Here is a 25,973-nt window from a genome sequence, read left to right on the forward strand (position 1 = left end):
AAAGGATGAGCAAGAAATTGAGAACGAGAGGGAATATATAATGAGAGTAAACTAGCGAGAGACATAAAAATAGATTGCAAAAGCTTCTATAGGTATGTAAAAAGAAGAAGAGATTAGCGAAAGTAAACGTAGGTTGCATACAGGCAGAGACAGGAGAAATGATAGTGGAGAATAAGGAAATGGCAGAGACATTAAACAAATACTTTGTATCTGCCTTCACGGTAGACAACACAAAAAACATTCCGGAAAAAATGGGGAACCAAGGGTCTAGTGAGAAAGAGGAACTTAAAGGAATTAGGATTAGTAAAGAAATGGTACTCAGAAATTAATGGTAATAAAAATCAGCAAATCCCCTGGACCGAATGGTCTATATCCTCGGGTTTTAAAAGAGGGGCATTGGTTTTGATCTTCCAGAATGTCTCACTGGAATTCAGAAGAATGAGAGGTGATCTTATCGAAACGTATCGAAATGTATAAGATTATGGGGGGACATGACAAGGTGGATGCAGAGAGGATGTTTCCACTGATAGGTGAGACTAGAACTAGAGGGCATAATCTTAGATTACTCAATGTTTCCTGCAGAATCTTAAAACTGAAATGAGGAGAAATTTCTTTTCTCAGAGGGTTGAAAATTTGTGGAATTCACTGTCTCAGAGAACCGTGGAAGCTGGGACATTGAATAAATTTAAGACAGGAATAGACAGTTTCTTAAACGATAAGGGAATAAGAGGTTATGGAGAGCGGGCAGGGAAGTGGACCTGAGTCCATGATCGGATCGGCCATGATCGTATTAAATGACGGAGCAGGCTCGAGGGGCCATATGGCTAACTCCTGCTCCTATTTCTTATGTTCTTATGTAATGTTCTTGATTTTAGAACAGTCCCGGCAGATTGTAAGATAGCAAATGTAAGCCCCGCTATTCAAGAAAGGAGGGAGAGAGAAAACAGGCAACTACAGGCAAGTAAGCCTGACATCGGTAGTTGGGAAAATGCTAGAATCTATTATTAGGAACGTGGTAACAGGGCACTTAGAAAATAATAATTTGAATGGGCAGAGTCAACATGGATTTATAAAAGGGAAGTCATGTTTGACAAATCTGTTAACGTTTTTTGAGGTTGTACTCAATGTTTCCTGCAGTATTTTTTGGGCCGTGCCCCTTTAACGGGCTGCGCGGTCCATTCGAAAGAACATAAGAAATAGGAGCAGGAGTAGGCCATTAGCCCCCTCGAGCCTCTCCACCATTCAATAAGATCATAGAAACATAGAAACATAGAAATTTACAGCGCAGAAGGAGGCCATTTCAGCCCATCGTGTCCATGCCGGCCAACAAAGAGCCGCATGGCCCTTGGTCAGCAGCCCTAAAGGTTACATATAAACCTATGAACAATGACGGAAAGGCAAAGAGCACCCAGCCCAACCAGTCTGCATCACACAACTGTGACACCCCTTATACTGAAACATTCTGCACTCCACCCCAACCAAAGCCATGTGATCTCCTGGGAGAGGCAAAAACCAGATAAAAACCCAGGCCAATTTAGGGAGAAAAAAATCTGGGAAAATTCCTCTCCGACCCATCCAGGTGATCGAAACTAGTCCAGGAGATCACCCTGGCCATATTCTATTCCCTGCGGTACTTACCATTATATCTGCACCGGCCAACAAAAGATCATCCAGTCTAATCCCAATTACCAGCTCTAGGTCCGTAACATTGCAGGTTACAGTACTTTAAGTGCCCATCCAACCATCTCTTAAAAGTGGTGAGGGTTTCTGCATCCACTACTCTTCCAGGCAGCGGGTTCCAGATCCCCACAACTCTCTGCGTAAAGAAGCCCCCCTCAAATCCCCTCTAAACCTTCCACAAACCACCTTAAAACTATGCCCCCTCATAATAGACCCCTCCACCAATGGAAATAGACCCTTACTATCCACTATGTCTAGGTCCCTCAATATTTTGTACACCTCAATGAAGTCTCCTCTCAACCTCCTCTGTTCCAATAAGAATAAATCCAGCCTATCCAATCTGTCCTTATAACTAAGATTCTCCATTCCAGGCAACATCCTAGTAAATCTCCTCTGCACCCTCTCTAGTGCAATCACGTCCATCCTATAATACGGCGATCAGAACTGCACGCAGTATTCCAGCTGTGGCTTAACCAAAGTATTATACAATTGAAGCATAACCTCCCTGTTCTTATATTCTATGCCTCGGTCAATAAAGGCAAGCATTCCATATGCCTTCTTAACCACCTTATCCACCTGGCCTGCTACTTTCAGGGATCTGTGGACAAGCACTCCAAGGTCCCTTTGTTCATCTACACTATTAAATGGCCTACCACTTAATGTGTATACCGTTTCCTTATTAGCCCTCCCAAAGTGCATCACCTCACACTTCTCTGAATTCAATTCCATTTGCCACTGCTCTGCCCACCTGACCAGTAGATTGATATCCCCCTGCAGCCCATGACTTTCCTCTTCATTATCAACCACACAGCCAATTTTAGCGCCATCTGCAAACTTCTTAATCATACTCTATATTCAAATTTAAATCGTTGGTATATACCACAAAAAACAAGGGACCCAGTACTGAGCCCTGCGGTTGATCATGGTTGATCTGATCTTGGCCTCAACTCCATTTCCCTGCCCATGCCCCATAACTCTTACCATTCAAAAATCTGTCTATCTCCACCTTAAATATATTCAATGACCCAGCCTCCACAGTTCTCTGGGGTACAGAATTCCACAGATTGATGACCCTCTGAGAGAAGAAATTCCACATCTCTGTTTGAAATGGGCAATCCCTTATTCTGAAACTATACCCCCTAGTTCTAGATGCCCCCACAAGGGGAAACATCCTCTCTGCATCTATCTTGTCAAGCCCCCTCAGAATCTTATGTGTTTCAATAAGATCATCTCTCATTCTTCTAAACTCCAATGAGTATAGGCCCAACCTGCTCAACCTTTCTTCATCTCAGGAATCAATCTCGTGAAGCTTCTCTGAACTGCATCCATCTTAAATAAGGAGACCAAAATTGTATGCAGTACTCCTGGTGTGGTCTTACCAATGTCCTGTACAGTTGTAGCAGGACTGCCCCAATTTTATATTCCATCCCCCTTGCAATAAAGTCCAACATTCCATTTGCCTTCCTAATTACTTGCTGTACCTGCATGCTAACTTTTTGTGTTTCATGTACAAGGACCCCAGGTCCCTCTGTACCGCAGCATTTTGTAATCTCTCTCCATTTAAATAATAATTTACTTTGTTATTTTTCCGACCAAAGTGGATAATCTCACATTTTCCCACATTATACTCCATCTGTCAAAATTTTGCCCACTCACTTAACCTATCTATATCCCTTTCCAGATTCTTTGCATCCTCCTCACAACTTGCTTTCCCACCTATCTTTGTATCATCAGCAAATTTGGTTACATTACACCCGGTCCCTTCATCCAAGTCATTAATATAAATTGTAAATAGTTGAGGTGCCAGCAACGATCCCTGTGGCACCCCACTAGTTACAGTTCGCCAACTTGAAATTGACCCATTTATCCCGACTTTCTATTTTCTGTTAGTTAGCCAATCCTCTATCCATGCAAATATAATTCCCCCAACCCCATGAGCTCTTATCTTGTGCAGGAACCTTTAATGTGGCACCTTATCGAATACTTTCTGGAAATCCAAATACAGTACATCTACTCATTTCCCTTTATCCACCCTGCTCGTTACATCCTCAAAGAACTCCAGCAAATTTGTCAAACATGATTTCCCTTTCATAAAACCATGCTGACTCTGCTTGACTGTATTATGATTTTCTAAATGTCCTGCTACTACTTCCTTAATAATGGACTCCAGCATTTTCCCAATGACAGATGTTACGCTAACTGGTCTATAGTTTCCTGCTTTCTGTCTCCCTCCTTTCTTAAATGGGGTCGTTACATTTGTGGTTTTCCAATTGGCTGGGACCTCTCCAGAATCCAGGGAATTTTGGTAGATTGCAACCAAGGTATCCAGTATCTCTGCAGCCACTTCTTTTAAGACCCTTGGATGAAGGCCATCAGGTCCATTAGTCCCATTATTTTACCGAGTATTTTTCTCTAGTGATAGTGATTGTTTTAAGTTCCCCCTTCCCTAAAGCTCCTTGATTATCTATCATTGGCTTTTAGTGTCTTCTACCGTGAAGACCGATACTAAATATTTGTTCAAAGTCCGCGTATGCACGTTTTTTTCAATTTAAACTCTGAATCACTGGCTGCATGGGACCCCTAGAGTAAAGGAAGCTTTGGTTGAAACTGGTAGGGTAGATAAGGGGGAACCAGTGGATGTAGTGTATTTGGATTTTCAAAAAGCATTAGATAAGATGTAACATGAGATTATTACACAAAATTAGGGCTCATAGGATTGGGAGTAATATGTTAAAATGGATTGAGGATTAGTTAATGGACAGAAAACAGAGAGTAGGAATAAGCGAGTCATGTTTGGGTTGGCAGGCTGTGACTAGTGTGGTACTGTAAGTAGCTGTACTTGGGCCTCAGCTATTTACCATCTATATTAATGACTTAGTTGAGGAGACCGAGTGTAATACATTCAAGTTTGCTGATGATGCAAAGCTAGGTGGGAAAGTAAGGTGTGAGGAGGACGCAATGGGGCTGCCAAGGGATATAGAGAGGTTAAGTGAATTCGCAAGAACATGGCAGATGGAATATAACGTGGAGAAATGTGAAGTTATTCACTTTGGTAGGAAAAATAGAAAAGCAGAATATTTTTTAAAAAGGTGAGTCTTTGGAAAATGTTGGTATTCAGAGAGACCTGGGTCCTTGTACATGAATCACAGAAAGTTAACATGTAGGTACAGCAATCAAGTAGGAAAGCAAATGGTATTTTAGCCTTTATTACAAAGGAATTGGTATATAAGAGTAAAGAAGTCTTACTGCAATTATATAGGGCCCTGATGAGACCACACCTGGAGTATTGTGTACAGTTTTGGTCTCTTTACCTAAGGAAGGATATACTTGCCTTAGCGAGAGTGCAACAAAAGTTCACTAGACTCATTCCTGGGATAGGGGAATTGTCCTATGAGGAGAGATTGAGTAGTCTAGGCCTATATTCCCTAGAGTTTAGAAGAATAAGTGGTGATCTAATTGAAACATATAAAGTTCTTAAGGGGCTTGACAGGGTAGATGCTGGGAGGATGTTTCCCGGTTGGAGAGTCTAAAACTAGGGGTCACGGTCTCAGAATAAGGGGTCGGCCATTTAGGACTGAGATGAGGAGAAATTTCTTCACTTAGAGGGTTGTGAATCTTTGGAATTCTCTACCCCAGAGGGCTGCGAATGCTCAGTTGTTGAGTATATTCAAGACAGAGATTGATAGATTTTTGGATACTAAGGGAATCAAGGGATATGGGGATAATGCAGGAAAGTGGAGTTGAGGTAGAAGATCAGCCATGATTTTATTTGAATGGTGGAGCAGGCTCGAGGGACCAAATAGTCTACTCCTGCTCCTCTTTCTTATGTTCTTATATTCATGATTGCTGAGTCTCGGGCAGCCTGTCCCTGCCTCCAATGTGCTCTTTGAGTAGGCCTCTGAGAGGTTGTCTGGAGTCCTGGCTCCTTTCAGGCTTCAGCTGGCAACATTTGCTGCATCTCTCAGCACACCACACATTGCTGCATTCGACAGGTGATTGAAGCCCTTTACACATGCAGGGTGGACTTCATAAACTTCCCTATGCACAGAGTGAGAGGGTTTTGGGGCTCTCGAGAATAGCAAACTTTCCCAAGGTGCAGGGAGCAATAGACTATACACACATTTCCCTGCGAGCATCTTTACAGATTGCAGAGGTGTTTCGGAACGGAAAAGGATTTCACTCCCTGAATGTGCAGCTCATTGTCAACCACAAGCAAATAATCATGGCAGTAAATGCAAATTTTCCAGAGAGCATCCATGATGCGCACATCTTGCATGAGAGCACTGTGTCTGACTTGTTTAAAAGTCAGACACAAGGTCACGGTTGGATGCTGGGGGATAAAGGATATGACCTTGCCAGCTGGCTCATGAACCCCCTGCATAATCCCCAGACAGAAGCTGAGAAGCGCTACAATAAAAGCCATATAGCCACACGCAATATCGTCGAAAAGACAATTGGAGTTCTGAAGCAGCAGATGCCTGGACCACTCAGGAGGCAACCTACAATACCACCCTGAGCAGATCACTGAGTTCATTGTGGCGTGCTGCATGTTGAATAACCTAGCTCTCAGGAGAGAACAACAATTGCCAGATGGGACTGCCAGTCCACCTCAGGAGAGAGGGGGAGGTGGAAGAAGAGGACGAGGAGGACGAGAAGGACGAGGACCTCGGGAAAGACAATCAGCCTGGCGGTGAACCCCTGCCTCCAGGTGCGCCCCCCCCCCCCCCACTCCCCAGCAACACTGGAAAAGCCCCGTGGTAGTTACGCAGCTGCAACACTGTTGTGTCAGCAGCTCATAAATGAACGCTTTGCGTGAAGTTACATTGGTGACAGTTACAGTTGTGTTACGTTTCATCCTCACCTGACCTGGGCTGGCCATTGTTTGCAATCCTTGTATTGATGTTTAACCTTACGTTATTAGAAGACACTGCACAACAATTGTAAAGTTCAATAAAAAATTTTAATATGTTAACAATTGATTTAAAAAAAAAGATGAACAAAGTATAACACCCATCTCCCCCAACCCACAACAGTCAACAATATTTTTCACCCAACAATAAATTTTAAATAACGATAATACTACAAAAACACCCTCCCACCACCCCCAACATTCAACAAATTTCTAATAACAATAAAAACAGGTAACAATTTTAATTAAAATAGATTAAGCACTCCTCCCTCTTCCCTAACTGAGGCCAAGCTTCCCTCCTCTACCTTTACCCTCCCCTCATCATAACCCCTCCTTTCCCACTTACGCCCCTAATTGTCTTGCAGTAAAGCACCTTGAGGGTTGCTGCTGTGGGGAGTGGTGTTAGCAGATTCAATTTAGGGGGCAATGGAGAGGACGTTTCCGAAGAAACGCCTTCCGAGTCAGAAGCCAGTGCTTCCTCCTGATTCACATCTATCGACGTTGTTGGTGGTACGGCACCTTGGGGTGCAGTGCCATATCCCGAAACCATCGTCTGCCGCATGGCATCGACGGAGTCGGCCGTTTGCCGCATTGCCGCAACCATCTGCCCCATGTCCTCCGAGATTCTAGCAGATAGTGTGGCAATGTTGCCGGTAAACGCACCAATCACTTGGAGAAGCTCTCAACCAATGTCGACGCTCACCCTCGACAGAGACACCATGTCCTCATTCACATCTGTCTATCTGTGCGTGCCTACATCGCCGACACAACCTTTGCGGGGTCGGCGTGGGCACTGGACAACTCAGAGTGCCCTGCTGCAAGCCGCTTGGCCCTGCTACTTCATCCCTTGAGGATGAGGTGACCGCAGGTACTACAGATGACCCTTGAGGCTCATCATCCTCCTCGGTTGTATCTTCTTCTCCCGTGGTCAGCATGACCTGCAACAGTTGGGGTGATGCTCCAGGGGCCTCCCGTTGCACCTGGGGAACTGGAAAGCATAATTGAGGTTAGTAGAAGAGACGGGGAGATATGAGAATGCTTGCGCTGAGCAGGCATATGTACGAGGAGCAACACTATTGTAATAAATTTGAATGAGAGACGTTGCATATACTTAACATGAGAGTACAGAAGAGTACAGAAGCTGCATGCATAACATTACATCATTCATATATTATAATCAAATGGCATTAAATTACTTTAAATTACCACTGGTTTACACATTCCTCACGTGGCGCAACAACAGTAGCTGTACCACCACGGGTTGCAGAACGATTATGTGCCCCTACAAGGGCTGAGGCACACTCCTCTCAGTCAGTTAACTGAAAAAGATCCGCAGGCCCACCTCCGGTCTGCCTTTGCTCTGCCAGATTCTTAGATATCTTCTTCTGCAAACGTGACAAGAGCATGGCATAAGCTGATTGTCTAGGTACTATTAGGGAAACATAGATATTGTAATCCACAATTAATCATCGCACATTGTTAACATTATATGCTAATAAATTGTTAGATCTCTTAATTTCCAATGAAATACGAACTCCGATGGTAGTTTTAACTTTTTAATCTTGGCAGAGAGTAACAAGCTGCTGGCTGATTGCCAGTTCCTTTGTCTTACTGAAACCACATGGTCAAAATGGCTGTATTTATACCTGGACAGAAAAGAACTCGCCTTCTTTGACCTTATTGGCTCAATTGAAAATCTTTTAATGTTTTAATTGGCTCGCTACCCAAGGTCCGAAAATGTCAAGTTGATTGATGACTTAATGCAATGTGGCCTGTGTTTTTTCACAGCCTGTCTAAATGCAGCCTGTTTGAATTCTCTATCAATTCCCCCTTTGATTCTTTCACAAACTGAATCATAAAACATCAGGTATCACTGGTTAAACATTCTACAAAATAATTTCATACATGTTAATAGAGTTTCCTTCTAAAATTTGTTGATGTGTTTCGCCACATGTCCGGACTAGTAGCTTCCACACAAATTTACACCAACCCGAGTTCCATCGTGGCTACAATGGAAGTCTGGTTTTAGTAGGTTAATTAACCTTATTCCAATTTAATCCAAATCAATATCTTAATTCAACCAGTAAACCACCTTTCCTTAAGCATAACATACCCCTGTGCCACGTACAGATGGTCTGCTGGGACCTGCAAGGTGTCTCACCTGCGGGACAGCAGCTACAGCCGTCTGGTCGCAACAATATTTAATCAACATAAACAAACAATATAAAAATAAAAGGTATTTACATGTAATTCCCTTGCTACCCTACTATTTCCCTTTGGTGCAGAGGGTCGGTTACTAAGAAGTAGGCCTATGCCTAGAATACCTACAATCAATACTACAGTAAATTTATACATTTTCGCGAAAAGTAATTGTCCTTATTAGATTTCAGCTTCAGTTACGGGTGCTCATTTAACATGTGAAGCGTGGATCCAGGCTTTCTTTCCTTGGACTTTAACAGCTGCCTGGGTGGTCAATAACACTTGATAAGGTCCCTCCCACTTGGCACCCAAAGGTTCTTTATGCAACTTTTTCACATACACCCAGACTCCCGGGATGATGTCGTGTCCTCCTTCGGGTGGATTACCCCAAGCTGCCAATACCTGTCGGGAAACAGAACTAATAGCATTGGTTAAGTTCTGACAGTATGATAACAAAGTGTCACTCATTAAGTGAACATCAGCTTTCCGTAAATCGATAGTTCCTGGCAGCGACATGGGTCTTCCTGTTATAATTTCAAATGGGCTTAGACCTGTAGTTCTGTTCAGGGTTGCCCTAATGCTACATAGCACTATTGGTAGTGCCTGGGGCCATGGTGTTCCTTCTTGGTGATACTTGGCAAGCCGTTGTTTCAGAGTTCGATTCATTCGCTCTACTTGTCCTGATGATTGTGGATGATAAGGACAGTGGAAATCCAACGTAATGTTCAGTAACCTACAGACTTCTTGGCAGACTGCACCTGTGAAGTGTGTTCCCTGATCTGAGTCAATGCTACTCGGGACTCCCCAACGGGGAATGTAATCTTTACACAAGACCTTTGCAGTGTGATTGGCTGTGGCTCTTTTAGTTAGGACAGCTTCAATCCATCTAGAGAATCTGTCGACCATGACAAGAATGTTAGTGTATCCTTGGCATGAAGGAAGAGATATATAATCACCCTGCAGATGCTGGAATGGTCCGACAGGGGCAGGGGGCCTCAGTTGGGCATTACCGTGATGGGTCCAGAATTATTTTTCTGGCAGACCACACAGCGGTCTGTTACCAGCTGGGCATGTTTTTTAAATCCCCGACCCCACCAGCTTTTCTGGAACCGTGCCGTCATCTGTTGTGAGGCCAAGTGTCCCCACGAGTGGATCTGTTGGGCTAAAAAAGGCATAAGCACTTGTGGCGCGACTGGCTTGTCGGTAACTCTTTGTCTCCAGACACCATCTTCGCATAGCTTAATTCCTGCCTCAATCCATGTCCATTTTTCCTCTCGGGAGCACTCGCCTTGCATTGTTTGAAGGTCTCGTGTCAGAGTCCTGAGTGCTTTCAATCTGCACATCTGTGTTGGTTCTTCTGGAGGAACGCCCTGTGAGGCGGCATCTTTAGCTGCCTGGTCGGCTAGAGCATTTCCCTGTGCTTCTGTGGTATTTTCCTTGGTATGGGCCTTACACTTCAGGATGGACACTTCCTGAGGTAATTGTATGGCCTCCAGTAAGTCTCGGACTTCTTTTCCATTTCGGATAGGTGTACCAGCAGCAGTGAGGAATCCTCTTTTCCGCCATAACATACCAACGTCGTGAGCGACTCCAAAAGCATAACGCGAATCTGTGTAGACATTAGCTGTCTGTCCTTCTGCTATTCGTCATGCTTCTGACAGGGCCTGTAACTCGGCCTGTTGTGCTGACGTTCCTGAGGGTAAACGTCCTTTTGCCACTACCTCATATAAGGTTGTAACTGCCCATCCTGCTTTTCTGGTACCATTGTCAACAAAGGAGGAACCATCTGTAAACAGGATGAGGTCTGGGTTGTGCAGAGGCTCCTCTGCTGCTAAGGCTGCTTCTTCTGTTTCTTTTAAAATCTCCATGCAGTCATGCTCTTCACATTCTCCCCCCCTCTTGCTCCCTCGATTCTGACATCGGGAGCATAGTTGCGGGATTAACCGGGCTGGCCCGGACGATATGGAGATTAGGAGCTTCCAAAACTGCTGCCCAGCGGGTCCATCTTGCTGCTGTCACCTGAGACATTCTATTCATAGACAGCAAAGCGTGTACGGTGTGGGGACACTTGACAATCAGCTTTTGGTCGAGGACTAGACCCGCAATGATCATTACCGCTCGACATGTAGCTTCCATGGCCCTTAGGCAACTTCCCCATCCGAGGGCTACCGCATCCAGTTTTGCCGAATAATAGCCAATAGGTCTTTGCCGATCCCCATGTTCTTGTGTCAGTATAGCTGTTATATATCCTTCTTTCTCATGAACAAAAAGGGTAAATGGCTTACCACTGTCGGGGATTCCCAGAGCCGGTGCCGAACACAAAGCCTTTTTCAAACTCAGGAAGGCCTCTTGCTGTTCTTTAGTGAGGGTGATGGCTTCTTTAGAGGCACGTTTCCCCTTTAAAATATCATTCAGTGGCTGAGCAAGTTGTGTGAAGGAGTCAATCCAATTTGTGTTAAAGTTACACAATCCCAAAAAAGACCTTAGTTCCTGAATAGTGGTGGGTTTTTTAGCAGCCCGAATGGCTGCAGTTCTATCCTGGGTAAGTTCTCTCTTTCCTTGTGAAATCTTTTGTCCCAGGTATACAACCTCTTCTTGGGATATTTGTGCTTTGTCGATGCTGGCTTTATGTCCTTTCAGCCGAAGGTGATCCAGCAAAGCTCGTAAATCTTGTTCATGCTGTTCTTCCGTGTTTGAAGCTAGCAGGAGAGCGTCTACATATTGGATGACTGTGAATGACAGGGGAGGTAATTCTCGCAAATGGCTTTGTAAAGCCATGTGGAATACGTAGGGCTGTTGTGGAAACCCTGTGGTAACCGGGTCCAAGTAAAGTGTTGTCCTTGGACAGTGAAAGCAAACCACTGTCGAACCTCCGGTGCCAGAGGCACTGACCAAAATCCGTTGGCCTTATCTATAACCGAGAAATATTTATGTTCCGGTTTGAGGGCATTAAAAATGGTGGAGGGATCTGCGACCAAAGGAGCTTTTGGATCAATACACTGGTTAACTTTCCTATAATCGACAGTCAAACGCCAAGTCTCATTAGATTTCTGTACCGGCCACACGGGGCTATTGGAGGAGCTATGCGTTTTAATAAGCACCCCTTGTTTCTCCAATTGCTGAATAACCGGTAAGATTCCCGCGATGGCAGTTGGACTGATGGGATACTGTTTAGTGCATGGAGGCTTGGTCCCTGTAAATGACGCAGGCTCCATCTGGAGTAGGCCACAATCGTTCTTATCTTTTGCCCATATCGGATGTTCCTTCAATTCTTCTTTCTTCAAAGTTCTAATTGACCATGTCACCCGACCATCCTCGAAATGCAGCGATGAATTTATTTGGATTAGAACGTCCATTCCCAAAAGGGGTTGATCTACTGGGCCTATCCAGACCGGCGTGGTTAGTTCATGTGGACCCAGCCCTATAAGTACCGGTGTTGTCCTTTTAATTTCCATTTTATGGCCCCCAACTCCATAGGCTGTACGTGCCCTACCATCCAACGCCAAAAAGTCTCCATATTATAGGGGTAAGCATGTTAATTCCGCCCCTGTGTCTAAAAGACAGTCCACATCCTTATCGCCCACCCTCACAGTTATATATAGCCCATCTCCCCTTTGTTGTATTAGTGCGAGGAGCGGGGCCAGGGTGGGCTCTAATCGTTTTTTGCTATCCCAAGTAACTCCTTCTGTTGTTGTATTGTCAGTCGCTTAAATGCTTCTATGAGGTCGTTATCTTGTGACAAGCCTGGCTTGTTGGCTGAATTGTCTCCCTGGCTGCGTCCTCTTCCCCAGCCACGACCTTGCTGTTTTGCCCTGCACGTCTTGGCCCAGTGACCTTCTTTCCCACAATAATGACATTTTCCGGGTAATTTTCCTACTGACTGTTTATCGGAATCCTGGGATTTCCATCCCATAGCCTGTACAGCTCGGACTTTAGCTCCCATATCCCGATCTAATTGGTTACATCGATCCATCAATGCTGCAAAGATAGTTCCTCTACCTTCCCAGTCCGGTAACACTACCTTAAGCATTTTGGACAGTTCTGGCTTTAGACCTGCCACAAAAGCTGCTTTCAGGGGTCCAAATGCTTGTTCATCCATTTCCTCATCCGTATCATTCATACCCGAATGTTCTAGCCACGTGCATCTAAACCGCTCATCATACTCCAGGACCTCCTCTGTTCCTTTCTGTTGGCAGGCTGCAATTTTTCCCCAGTCTGTCTTAGCTGGACTGAAGGCTTGCAGCCAGTGTTTAATCGCCTCCCATCCTGCATCTAATTCTTGCTCATTCTGCCCCAAAGCTTCATCTACCTTGTCGTGCAATTTTCTTCCCTGTGTTTTTGGCACCATTATGGTCAAAATTTGCACTCCGTCCCAGGGATGAAGTTGATATATATTTCTTAAGCGGTCCAATTGGTCCACATTTTTACTCCCCCTTTCTTTGGATTGGGCAATTCCTTGGACCATTTATCAATTTTCTCTGGGTCTGCCGGAGCATGAACTAAGTATTCTCCATACACCCTTCTCTTTGTTTTTTTGGTTCCGCCCTCATCTGCAGTCTCTTCTGATTTGACTACAACTCGTCTTTTTTTAAATGGGGCAAAGCGCACCCCTAATTCTTCATCATCCTCCGACACTGTATTGTCAGAGGATTCAGAAACCGTATCTATTCCTCGGTCGTGTCTTCGGATTTGCGCTTTTAATTTATCCAAACATGGGTACCCTGGGAATTGATCAATACATTTTCCTTTTCCTATTACTGTCTCTTGATCTAATGATTTTTTCCATTCTTTAATTTCACCTTTAAGATCTTTAACTTCCGCTTCCAACTTTTCAAGTTCAAGCTTTTTCTGTCGCAGCTGTGCACAAACTGCTTGCAATTGATCCTTTGTACTGGTCAGTTCTCGATCATGTTGGGAACGCATTATAATTTCTGTCCCATAACCGCTAGAGACCATCTAGTTCGCTCTTTATTTTTCATACGGCTCGTTTTTCCCCAGACCCTTTTAATCTCGTCCAAGGACCATTGTCCTTTGGAGGTTCCGTACTTTTGTTCGATCTTAATACAGGTTTTAGATAAGTTGAATTGTTGCTCTATGTATTCTTTCAACTGTTCGAGAATTAAATCTCGTGAAACTTGAGGTGGTGCCTGCCCACCTTTAACAGTTGTAGGCAATTCTTTGTTCTTATCTCCTGCTGCCATTATACTGAGTTCTTTACTGGGGTCTCGAGCCGTAGGCCTGTTAGCCGATCAATAGGTCGGTGATTAATTAACTAACACACCGCCGAAGTTTAGACGTCTATGGGACCTCGAGCCGACTACCAACCGGAGGGTTCGCAAACCGGAGGCTTTCGGAATCGTGTAGAAGGAGAGGCGAATTTAGACTTTTGACCGAAGACTTTTTTTTGAAAAAGAGGTGTCCTTACCTCAGTATGTAGGTCCGATGTCCAAAATTTAGTTTCTTTCCTCAGCGATCCTGTTCGCAGCGCCAAAATTGTTAGATCTCTTAATTTCCAATGAAATACGAACTCCGATGGTAGTTTTAACTTTTTCATCTTGGCAGAGAGTAACAAGCTGCTGGCTGATTGCCAGTTCCTTTGTCTTACTGAAACCACATGGTCAAAATGGCTGTATTTATACCTGGATCAATTTATAGAAAAAAACTCGCCTATTTTGACATTATTGGCTCAATTGAAAATCTTTTAATGTTTTAATTGGCTCGCTACCCAAGCTCCGAAAATGTCAAGTTGATTGATGACTTAATGCAATGTGGCCTGTGTTTTTTCACAGCCTGTCTAAATGCAGCCTGTTTGAATTCTCTATCATACAGTTTGTATGCAATTGATGCATGGTTATAACATCTACGTTCAGAGAAGACATTTAATAAGACCGTGGATAGGAACTAATGCGAGACACCAACCCAATTGCGTACAAGCCCCAGGAAAGGCCCCCATCCACAGGCCGTGCCATTCGCCACCTGAGGGGAGGGAGCCAGGTCATTGCAATCGATAGAGGTCCCCGAGGGGGGGGGGGGGGAGTCAAGACCGTTAGTGAGCTCGGCAATGACAGGACCATGAGGGGAGGGGGCACCGTTATTGTGCTCCGAGACCTCCGTGTGGCCAGAGCTAATGTTCAAAGTGTCCCAGGGTAGACATTGAGCAGGGCAGCTCTCCCCCAGTCCAGGCTGGGTCACTGTGTGACTGACAGCAGCCGGAGAGACTCACACAGTCTGGGCAAAGCTGAGCGCACCCCCCCCCCCCAGTGCTCAGTCGTGCCCCCATCCACCAACCTAACCAAAAAGGAGATGGTTCCCAAGTTAAAGAGTTGCTTACAGCACACAAGCAGTGATATAATTTAATAATGCTCCATCTAAACCAAAGTGGTAGAAATGCAGAGTGTTTGCGGTCTGTCTGTTTCCAGTCATTCCTTTAGCACCAATTGTCGATCAAAGCATTTAAATAATAATACAGTTGATTCAGTTTAAGGCATCTCAGCAGGATTATGAATGCACATTTGCACGGAATGGTTCCTGGGCCCTGCCCTCCAGGGTCAGAGTCCTGGGCCCTGCCCTCCCAGAGTCAGAGTCCTGGGCTCTGCCCTCCCAGGGTTAGAGTCCTGGGCCCTGGGGTTAGAGTCCTGGGCCCTGGGGTTAGAGTCCTGGGCTCTGCCCTCCCAGGGTTAGAGTCCTGGGCCCTGGGGTTAGAGTCCTGGGCCCTGCCCTCCCAGGGTCAGAGTCCTGGGCCCTGGGGTTAGAATCCTGGGCCCTGCCCTCCCAGGGTTAGAGTCCTGGGCCCTGGGGTTAGAGTCCTTGGCCCTGCCCTCCCAGGGTTAGAGTCCAGAGCACTGCCCTCCCAGGGTTAGAGTCCTGAGCCCTGCCCTCCCAGGGTTAGAGTCCTGAGCCCTGCCCTCCCAGGGTTAGAGTCCTGGGTCTTGCACTCCCAGGTTTAGAGACCTGGGGGTGCAGGTTCCGACCCCAATATAAATCTTAAGAGGCTTGCTACCCAAGATTACCCAGATTAATTACAATCTGGCAGATTTACATTCAAATTAATGAGTCAGTGCATCATTACAATTTTAAATTTAATAATTTAATACTTACTTTTGCAGATGCCACCAGACTGTTCCAGCGCTTGCGGCACTGGTTTGGCTCTCTCACGTCGTGGGCTGCCGAAGTTACCACTTTTGCGATGTCCACCCATATTCACTGGTATATCTGGGGGAAGGTTTCTCACGCCCACCCCAGGTTAATTGGCCCCACCGAGTCTCCACCTCGTGGACCAAAGCTTCGTTGGCTTCATCAGAAAAGGCTTTTGCCCTCCTTCTCCCTGCAACCTCTGCAGCACTCTCTCCCGAATCCTCATGTACCATCTCCATTTCCTCGACACAACCTTCCTTCTCTCTCTCCCTCGCGGGAAAAGTTAATTGACCAAAAAAAAAACGTGCATGCGCAGAACGGTTGCTATGGACACTGGCCCTGCACGACTGAATACATCGCTATTGCCCATTTCACATCACTACGGCTATCGCCCAAATTAAAAAGGCAAAACTAGCGTTTTTTTAAATGGCCGATATTCCAGCGATCCTGAAAAATAAAACAACCACTAACGGCAGAAATATCACCCATTTTTGGGCGATAATAATGGAAAGTCCAGCCCAATGACATGAGAAAGAATGGGATGAAGGTCTTGCAGAGGGGTTTTGAGGAGTTAGGATCTTGCTTGAAGTTTAAGACCTTGAGGGTAATAATCCCTGGATTACTCTCAGTGCCATGCACTGGACTAACCATGAAGAAACAGATTAGACACGTCACTGTTTGGTATACAAGGGAGAGCTTTAGATTCCTAGGACTTTGGGGCAGGGGCAAGCTGTTTAGCGGACTATCGCCACCTTGTCATTGCAAACAGGATAAATCCAGCAATGGAGGAGGATTTAAATCGGTCAGACAGGGGGCGGGGTAAATGAACCTTGTAAATTAACAACGGTGAATTAAGAAAATAATTTATATGAATTAATGTTAGAAGCATTTACAACAAGATGACTGAATTCAAGACTGCTATGGCAGTCGGGAACTAGGATAAAATCGGGATCTCAGAACCTGATTAACCTCCAGTGAGAGGAAAGAACAACATACAAGAGTTTGGAGTATTCAGGAAGTGAGGGAAGTAAGTATATTCCAAAGTCACTTGAGAGTTAAAGGGAGTACCCATTGGTACAGGATAAGCTTCCTGATTAGGAATTATAATTGAATCTCAAACGTCCAATGGATTTTGTTTTTTTTCTGGCTACTAATTGATCACTTGTGTTTATACATTCAGATACAATCCAGTGACACACAACCAATCTGACCTCATTAATAACTACTGTCGAAATCCAAGTGACAGTCAGAGGGGGCCGTGGTGCTACACTAAAGACCCAAGAGTCCAAACAGAAGCGTGTTACATTCCTCATTGTGGTGCGTCACACTTATTATTTTGCTTATTTTGTTTTTCTCCCAGATTTGGACACCAATTCTTTGTGAGTGCATTTTCTTGTGGACATTGTGTGTATTGTGTTTTTATTTTAACACGGATTGCCTGATTTGTAAAAGTGTGAGGGGGACAAAGAGGGTTAGTCCACCATAGTCAAAGTCACAGAGATTGTCGTCCCTACCTCTGGTTAGGCCAGTTTTAGTGCTCTGGAGAGGTAGTAACTCGATTGGAGGGATTCACGGGAATTGTGGGAGAGATGGGCATAGATCTGGGAGGTAGCAATGCGTTCCATATATACCAAACATTATGCTGCACAGACGGTGTTCTGTGACCATTGCCATTTCTGCTGGTTATAATAATATTTTCTCAGTCGACATGTTCGTTTTTTTTACTTGAATATTCCTTTTGATTTTTTTTTTCCCTCACCCATTCTATCCTGAAGGCACTGGTCATGTTGGCCCCAGCATACTGTACCTTGTCCAAGTGACATTTCTCATGCTGAGGCAGTAAGCTATTGAACTGTCGGGTGGAGGGAGGTGGCTGGGGAGTGGGGTTACAATCAAGTCCAATCCTCCCTTCACCCAAACATCCACAAGCAGTTCGAGAGAGGCCACTGGAGGGCAATAAGGTGTAGTGACCCATCTTATTCCAGAGATGCTGAGTCAAGTGTAGCATCCTGGCGGAGATCAGTAATGGAGGACAGACCCAGGACCTTCCAGATCTACATGACTCCATGATAAATAATGCTGTCAATTCAAAGGAATGTCATCAGCATTTTCTGTACATTGAATCCTCTTTAGGTGTTCGTGTACTGAACACCTGAGGGCAGGCAGTGAGGTATCCTAGTGCTGTTCTTAGGCTGCATGGATGACACCTCTTCAATTTTTCCTCATTCCCTGGGAGTCACTGCCTGCCTTCCTGACTGGAGCACTGAAATGGCCAACTGAAGACTTACAGGCACAATCCAGTTAGACAAGTCCTGCTATTAGCTTGGGGAGCTGTGCATGGTACCACAATGGATGTGGTTTGCAATGACGTGCCTTGGCCCATCTCAAAATTAGGGGCGTTCAGCTGGATCTTACAGGTTTTTGTTTTGCTTGTTTAGGTGAAACATTGCCACCGTTACCTGAACAATCAACAACACCAGTGCCACTCGGTCCTTGTATCCCAAATCAGGGATTAACTTACAGAGGAACACTGAATGTAACAGTACATGGAAAACATTGCCAGGCTTGGGACTCACAACACCCTCATACACATAATTATACCAGAAAGAACAACCTCACAGCAAATCTAGAAGGAAACTACTGCAGGAATCCAGATGAGGATGAAGATGGTGCATGGTGTTTCACCACTGACCCAAAAGTAGAAACCGACTACTGTAACCTCAATTACTGCGGTAAGCTCACAGGAGATTCTGCTCATTCAGTTAACAATCGCCACAAGGACCCTGTCTATTTTGTATAATATACACATTGCTTGTGGAAAAACAGCTAGCATGACATCGGGTTTGTTGACTGTGTCAGTTAGGAGTCAATGACTGTGTAATGGCGCAGTGAATAATGCACTCTGAGCTTTTAGCATCATAGGAATTGCTAGGCGATGGAAGAATAAGGTCCATCCAATTTGCCTTCTACCATTCTGATAGTCGCACGATACAATGATAATGGAGTTGTTAACTAATCATGAGAATCAATTATCAGGGGAATGAGAAATGCATGAAACATGATCTGCATGCTCTGACACAAAAACTTGCAGTTTATAGTGGTAGAATGTTTATAGAGAATGCAAACGGACAACATACCTTGTACGAAGACTTAAACTGCCAGCATAGAAATAGAGGTCATGGGTTTAACATTATCAAGGTTCTGGTGAGACTATGGATTAAGAGAAAATGTTGGAAATATGCAGCAGGTAAGTGAGCATGTGTATTAGACAAAGAGAAGTTAAAGTTTCAGGTCTAACCCTTCGAACCAAAAACTGAAAGATAAGCATTTTAATAGGGGAAGAGGAGAGTAAGAAACAACAGATAACTCCAATCACAAGGAGGAAGTTAATGAGCTGCACGACCTGTAAACTGCTTGGACAGAGTCGGGAAGCAGCTGAAGATGGTCCCACTACTAAATGCAATTTCCTCTGCTCTCTTTGCTTTCTGGTGGGTCTGTTCTCTCAGGGGCACCCATGCTCATTCTACCAGCAGCCTAGCTTCTAGCTGTTTTTCTCTGGCATCTGCGCATGCATCCACAACAGATGGTCCCAAGCCCTACTCCAATCCTCGATAACTTTCAGGTTTCTCTCTCGCCCCACTGTCAAACAACTCTGTAGGCGGAACTGTACAACAATAAATGCTGTGGTTGATTTCTGCTGGATTCTCACCCACTTAGTCTTTGCATTTCAGACAGATTGCGCATACGTATTAAGGTTTCTTTCTGCTCTACAGACGACCTCCTAGATCCATTCAACGTGCAGGAGGACACGGAGGACCAAATGACATTAACAGGTCGAACACATCGGACTGAGTACAAGACCTCCTTCAATCCTCGCTTTTTTGGTAAAGGAGAGAGTGGTAAGTTCAGACAGGATCTTATCATTGTTGTTAAACTGGAAATGAGCCATACTTTTGCTTAGAATCAGTTTAGTTATCATTGTGTTCAGACTCCTCTACTGGGCCGCTGTAGATCTAACTAAAATTGACGGAATGCAGGCAGAGTACTGCGTCTGAGCCTTGGAATCACTGCTGGCCAAGGAGAGACAGTCCTGTACCTAGCACCGTGTGAGACTTTGGACTGATATTGTAATGTATGTATGCCTGGGTTTACCTGCCACCAGGGGGAGCGACCATCGGACGTCATTGGGCCACAGACACACAAGTGCAGCCCTTGTATATAAAGAAAGCCTCCATGTTTGGTCCTCACTTTGAGAGCTAATAAAGTAGAATCAGGTTGCACCTGATTGAGTTCACGGTACTAAGCCTTTTTAGTTACTGTATACGCAATATTTGTGTACGAGGCACAATACAAACTTTCACTCAAAAAAAAAAGGGCACCATTGGAATCCTGGATCGATTCATGGAGGGAGAAGACTGGGAGGATTTTACAAATCGTCTCGACCAGTATTTCGTGGCCAACAAGATGGATGGTCAGCCCTGCCAGGTGCAGTTCTGCCAACCGACGACACAATCTGGTGCACAGTACTTGCCGTGGAGCTCAGACTCTGCGAGGATATCTGTTTTGACCATCGACCATGGTCAGGCAAGCCTAGGTGATTGTGATGGCCTGCCTCAGATCCAGCGTCTCAGCAGCCAGCAGCTTCCACATGATCACCTCGTGGTTTATGCCTATTACAAAGGCGTCGCACAGCATGCCTTCCAACACGGTTCCAAACTTACATGGCTCAGCGAGACATCTCAGTTCGGCAACAAATTCAGCCACGTCCTGGCCCTCAGAGCGAACATGCTTGTAAAAGACAGGGCCATCGAGAAGGCTAGAAATCTGCTTTGTTCCAACAAATTGCTGGTACATTATGACCCGTGCAAGCGTTTAGAATTGATCTGTGACGCTTCATCACATGGGGTTGGTTGTGTGCTCCAACAATCCAATGAGTCGGGCAAATTACAACCCATTGCATACGTGTCGAGAAGCATGTCTAAAGCAGAAAGAGCATATGGCATGGTAGAGAAAGAAGCTTTAGCCTGCGTATATGGGGTTAAAAAGATGCACCAGTATCTGTTTGGGCTTCGTTTCGAACTTGAAACCGATCACAAGCCGCTCATATCTTTGTTTTCAGACCATAGAAGTATCAATACCAACGCGTCGTCCCGCATCCAGAGGTGGGCACTGACATTATCTGCCAATGATTATGTCATTCACCATAGACCTGGCACCGAGAATTGTGCCGATGCATTGAGCCGTTTGCCGTTGCCCACGTCGGAGGTGGAAACACCAAAGCCCACAGACGTACTGTTGGTCATGGATGCCTTTGAGAGTGAAGAGTCGCCTGTCACTGCTCAACAAATTAGGACCTGGACCAGCCAGGATCCAATCTTAGCGGTTGTAAAACGTTGTGTCCTTAGTGGTGATTGGTCGGCTATTCCCAGGGAAGTGTGTGATGAGATCAAACCTTACAACCGTCGCAAAGACGAACTATCCATTCAATCTGAATGTTTGCTATGGGGTAATCATGTTATTATGCCCAAGAAAGGCAGGGAGAGATTTGTACGGGATTTATACAGTACCCATCCCGGTATTGTGATGATGAAGACCATTGCCAGGTCTCACATTTGGTGGCCTGGCATTGACTCTGATTTGGAGTCATGTGTGCATCAGTGCAACTCTTGCATGCAGTTAAGCAATGCACCAATGGAATCTCCGCTAAGTTTGTGGTTGTGGCCATCCAAACCATGGTCAAGGATCCACATCGACTATGCGGGTCCTTTCTTGGGCGAAATGTTTTTGGTGGTGGTGGATGCGTATTCCAAATGGATAGAATGTGTAATCATGTCATCCAGCACATCCACAGCCACCATTGAGAGCCTTCGTGCCATGTTCGCCACTCATGGCCTGCCCGACATCATTGTAAGCGATAACGGATCGTGCTTCACGAGTTTGGGGTTTCAAGAGTTTATGAGACTCAATGGTATCAAGCACATAAGGTCAGCACCATTCAAACCCACGTCCAATGGTCAGGCGGAGCGGGCCGTTCAAACCATCAATCAGAGCCTGAAACGTGTAACTCGTGGTTCTTTGCAGACTTGCTTGTAACGCATATTGCTTAGTTACATGACGAGACCCCACATGCTTACCGGGGTCCCCCCTGCTGAACTGTTGATGAAGAGAGGTCTCAAGACCAGGCTCTCACTTGTCCACCCTGATCTTAACAATCACGTCGAAAACAGACGTCAACATCAGCAGTGGTATCATGATCGCACTACCGTGTCACGCGACATCTCTATTAATGATCCTGTGTATGTGCTAAATTATGGTCAAAGCCCCAAGTGGGTCACTGGCACTGTTATGGCAAGGAGGGTAACAGTGTGCTTATTGTCAGGCTCACTAATGGGCAAACATGCAGGAGGCACATTGATCAGATGAAATTGCAGCACACAGACGAACTGGAACAGCTTGAAGAAGACACCATCAATGACCAACTGATTCATATTCAGCCATCAGAAAACCCTGCTGTTGTCAATGAATCTGGATCTTGAATCTCCGACATGGACACTGCCACTCCCATTAGATTGGCTACCCAGCCTCAAGTCATGAATGACTCGGAGAGCTCACCCAGATCTGGAATTGAACTGAGACGATCAACTAGGGAGCGGAAAGATCCGGACCATCTCAATTTGTAAATAGGACTGATACCAAGATCTTGGGGGGAAAATGATGTAATGTATGTATGCCTGGGTTTACCTGCCACCAGGGGGAGCGATCGTCGGAGGTCACACACGTGCAGCCCTTGTATATAAAGAAAGCCTCCATGTTTAATCCTCACTTTGAGAGCTCATAAAGTAAAATCATGTCGCACCTGATTGAGTTCATGATACTAAGCCTTTTTAGTTATTGCATACGCAACAGATATGCAAAAGACTTTTTCATAAGATGTGGAGTGATGCAAGAAAAAATTGATTTTTGATTGCCAGCATATTGCGTAACTAAATGGAAAGCCCACCATATTCCAAGCCTTGGGCATCTCATGTGCAGGATAGTCTCAGCCTTTACATGGAACCACTGTTGTTGCAGTCTACTTGTTCTGACAGTTGAAACCTGCACTGCATTCAGTTAGCAGGGAAGGACCAACAAGAACAGGAACGATGCCAAGTAGCCATGCAAGGCGTACCATCAGGTCACATGAGCACAGCAACAGCTGTCTGGTGGATGGCAGCAGAGCTGTGACACAGGAGGTGCCGGTTAAGCAGGAACTGCACTTTGTCGTTGGCGAAGAGCTTCAAACACAATCAGCGATCGTGCGGCACTGTCCTTGGCCCTCAAAGTCACCTTGGCCCTCAGTTTTTATGCACTGGGCTCCTCCTAAGCTACCTATAGAGTGTCAGCCAGTTCGCTGCCCACAGATCTATCGCTAACTGATCAGCTGTAACATCAGTTCTACAGGGCGGCTTGTTGTCCAGGAGGTCAGTCGTTGGCCCCTTTGCCATTTTGGGCCTCCTGTGCATAATGTTGTACCCTGTATCAATTGTAAGGGTTTTTATTCTCTTAATGTCCAGTGGTATGTGACCACCAGTACAGAGTAATGGATGTGAATGTCAGCTCACCCCTAGCTCTCTTTGTTTTATGGCAATCATCTGTGCCATCCTTACTTTGAAGGAGCAACAAAGATAAAAGGATAGTTCGGGGGACCGAGGTGACCCTTACAGTCATGGTTTGTGACCCTTACACGGACCACAGACAGATGCAGAGCCCAGTACAATAAACCTCATCCTATAATAATGCTTTGATTATCAAACTTATTGCTGGAATCTTAAAGCAGTGCTTCAGGAGCTTTACAGTCCAAACTCCCCACTGTACCGCCCCTCCCCCGCCCCTAGGGTCTCACAAATTATTTTCATCTGATACATATTTCATTACTTTGTCCTGCAGCAATATCTTACTTGGAGGTAAAACAAAAACAAGTTAGTGGAGCCATGGCAGATTCAGAGGTTCACAATGAAAAATTAACTGTCAAACCACCAATGTAGTAAGATATACTAATGTTCCAGGCACCAACTCATAATGTCCTCCAATTCCATCCAAGGGAGAGGCTACCTTGCAAATAATACTGGTCAACCAGGATTGCATCAGTTTTTAAGGGAAAGAGACCTTTGCAAGTGCAAAGATTCAAGGTGCTGGAGCTTCTGATTCGTAAGGGAAATGTTCGAAAGGAGTACGGCTCAATAATATACCCTGAATAGTTTTATCGCACTGGTTTGCGTAATTACATTTATTCATAAAGTCAGTGATTGTATGTTAGCAATACCTCTGAGAAGCGTGTACCACACATCCATGTCATCTCTCTGAAGCTGAGTCCCGTGCCTTGCTGCATTTCCCAGCCTTTCTGAATAAAGTTAATAAGATGCCCCATAATAGACTAATGAATAAGGTCAGAGAATGTGGAGTCAGGGGACAAGCAGCAGAATGGATAGTTAGCTGGCTTCAAGACAGAAAGCAGAGTGGGAGTAAAGGGTAGCTATTCACAGTGGCAGAGATGGGTAGTGGTGTTCCACAAGGATCAGTGCTGGGACCACCGCTGTTTACTATTTACACTAACGGTTTAGACTTTGGAATCAAAAACATAACTTCTAAATTTGCAGATGATACCAAATTGGAGGGGATAGTCAATACTGAGGAGGACTGTAACAAATTACAGGAGGATATTAATAAACTTGTAGAATGGGAAAATAATTGGCAAATGAAGTTCAACACAGATAAATGCAAGGTAGTACATTTTGGTAGGAAGAATAGGGAGGTCATTTATTACTTGGAAGATGCGAGTCTAGGTGGGGTAGAGGAACAAAGGGATCTCGGAGAACAAATACACCAATCACTAAAAGTTACGACACAGGTTAGCAAGGCCATAAAAAATGCAAACCAAGCACTAGGGTTTATTTCTAGTGGGATAGAATTGAAAAGTAGGGGAGTTATGCTAAACCTGCATCATCATCATCATCATAGGCAGTCCCTTGAAATCAAGGAAGACTTGCTTCTACTCTAAAAGTGAGTTCTCAGGTGGCTGTACAGTCCAATACAGGAATGACAGTCTCTGTCACAGATGGGACAGACAGTCGTTGAAAGAAAGGGTGTGTGGGGAGTTTGGTTTGCCGTACGCGCCTTCCGCTGCCTGCGCTTGTTTTCTGCATGCCCTCGGCGACGAGACTCAAGGTGCTCAACACCTCCCCGGATGCCCTTCCTCCAAGTAGGGTGGTCTTTGGCCAGGGATTCCCAGGTGTATCGGTGGGGAGTTGCATTTTATCAAGGAGGCTTTGAGGGTGCCCTTGAAACGTTTCCTCTGCCCACTGGGGATCGCTCGCCGCGTAAGAGTTCCGAGTAGAGCGCTTGCTTTGGGAGTCTTATGTTAGGCACGTGGACAACGTGGCCTGCCCAACAGAGCTGGTCGAATGTGGTCAGTGCTTCGATGCTGGGAATGTTGGCCTGATCGAGGACACTGACATTGGTGCATCTATCCCCCCGAGGGGATTTTCAGGATCTTGCAAGGAAGTGGACCACTTTCCAGACCTCGGGTGTCTACTATCAGCAAGGGCAGACATCGACGACGAGGTCCAACACCGCCTCCAGTGCACCAGCACAGTCTTCGGTCGCCTGAGGAAGAGAGTGTTCGAAGACCAGGACTTCAAATATGTTCTACAGGGCTGGAGTGATACCCGCCCTCCTATATGGCTCAGAGACGTGGACCGTATACAGTAGACACCTCAAATCACTGGAGAAATACCACCAACACTGTCTCCGCAAGATCGTGCAAAACCTGTATCGAACCTTGGTTAGACCACACTTAGAGTATTGCGTACAATTCTCGTCGCCATACTATAAAAAGGATATAGAGGCACTGGAGAGGTTGCAGAGAAGATTTACGATGATACCAGAAATGCGAGGGTATACTTATAAGGAAAGGATGAACAGACTGGGTCTCTTTTCTCTTGAAAAAAGAAGGCTGAGGGGTGACCTAATAGAGGTCTTTAAAATTATGAAAGGTTTTGATAGAGTGGATACA

The 25,973-nt window shown here is 45.2% G+C and overlaps 1 protein-coding gene across 1 annotated transcript in view; it reads left to right on the top strand.

Annotated features, from left to right (window-relative positions):
- Positions 1 to 25,973, top strand: part of f2 (coagulation factor II (thrombin)) — a 101,809-nt gene that overhangs the window by 31,919 nt on the left and 43,917 nt on the right. The window contains exons 5-7 of the mRNA XM_070898732.1: positions 17,103 to 17,239; positions 18,361 to 18,654; positions 19,708 to 19,821. Of these exons, the coding sequence (XP_070754833.1) occupies positions 17,103 to 17,239; positions 18,361 to 18,654; positions 19,708 to 19,821 (545 nt within the window). The remainder of the gene's footprint in view (positions 1 to 17,102; positions 17,240 to 18,360; positions 18,655 to 19,707; positions 19,822 to 25,973) is intronic.

This window comes from Pristiophorus japonicus, chromosome 14, assembly GCF_044704955.1.
Source record: "Pristiophorus japonicus isolate sPriJap1 chromosome 14, sPriJap1.hap1, whole genome shotgun sequence".
In the NCBI taxonomy this organism is placed as follows: domain Eukaryota; kingdom Metazoa; phylum Chordata; class Chondrichthyes; family Pristiophoridae; genus Pristiophorus; species Pristiophorus japonicus.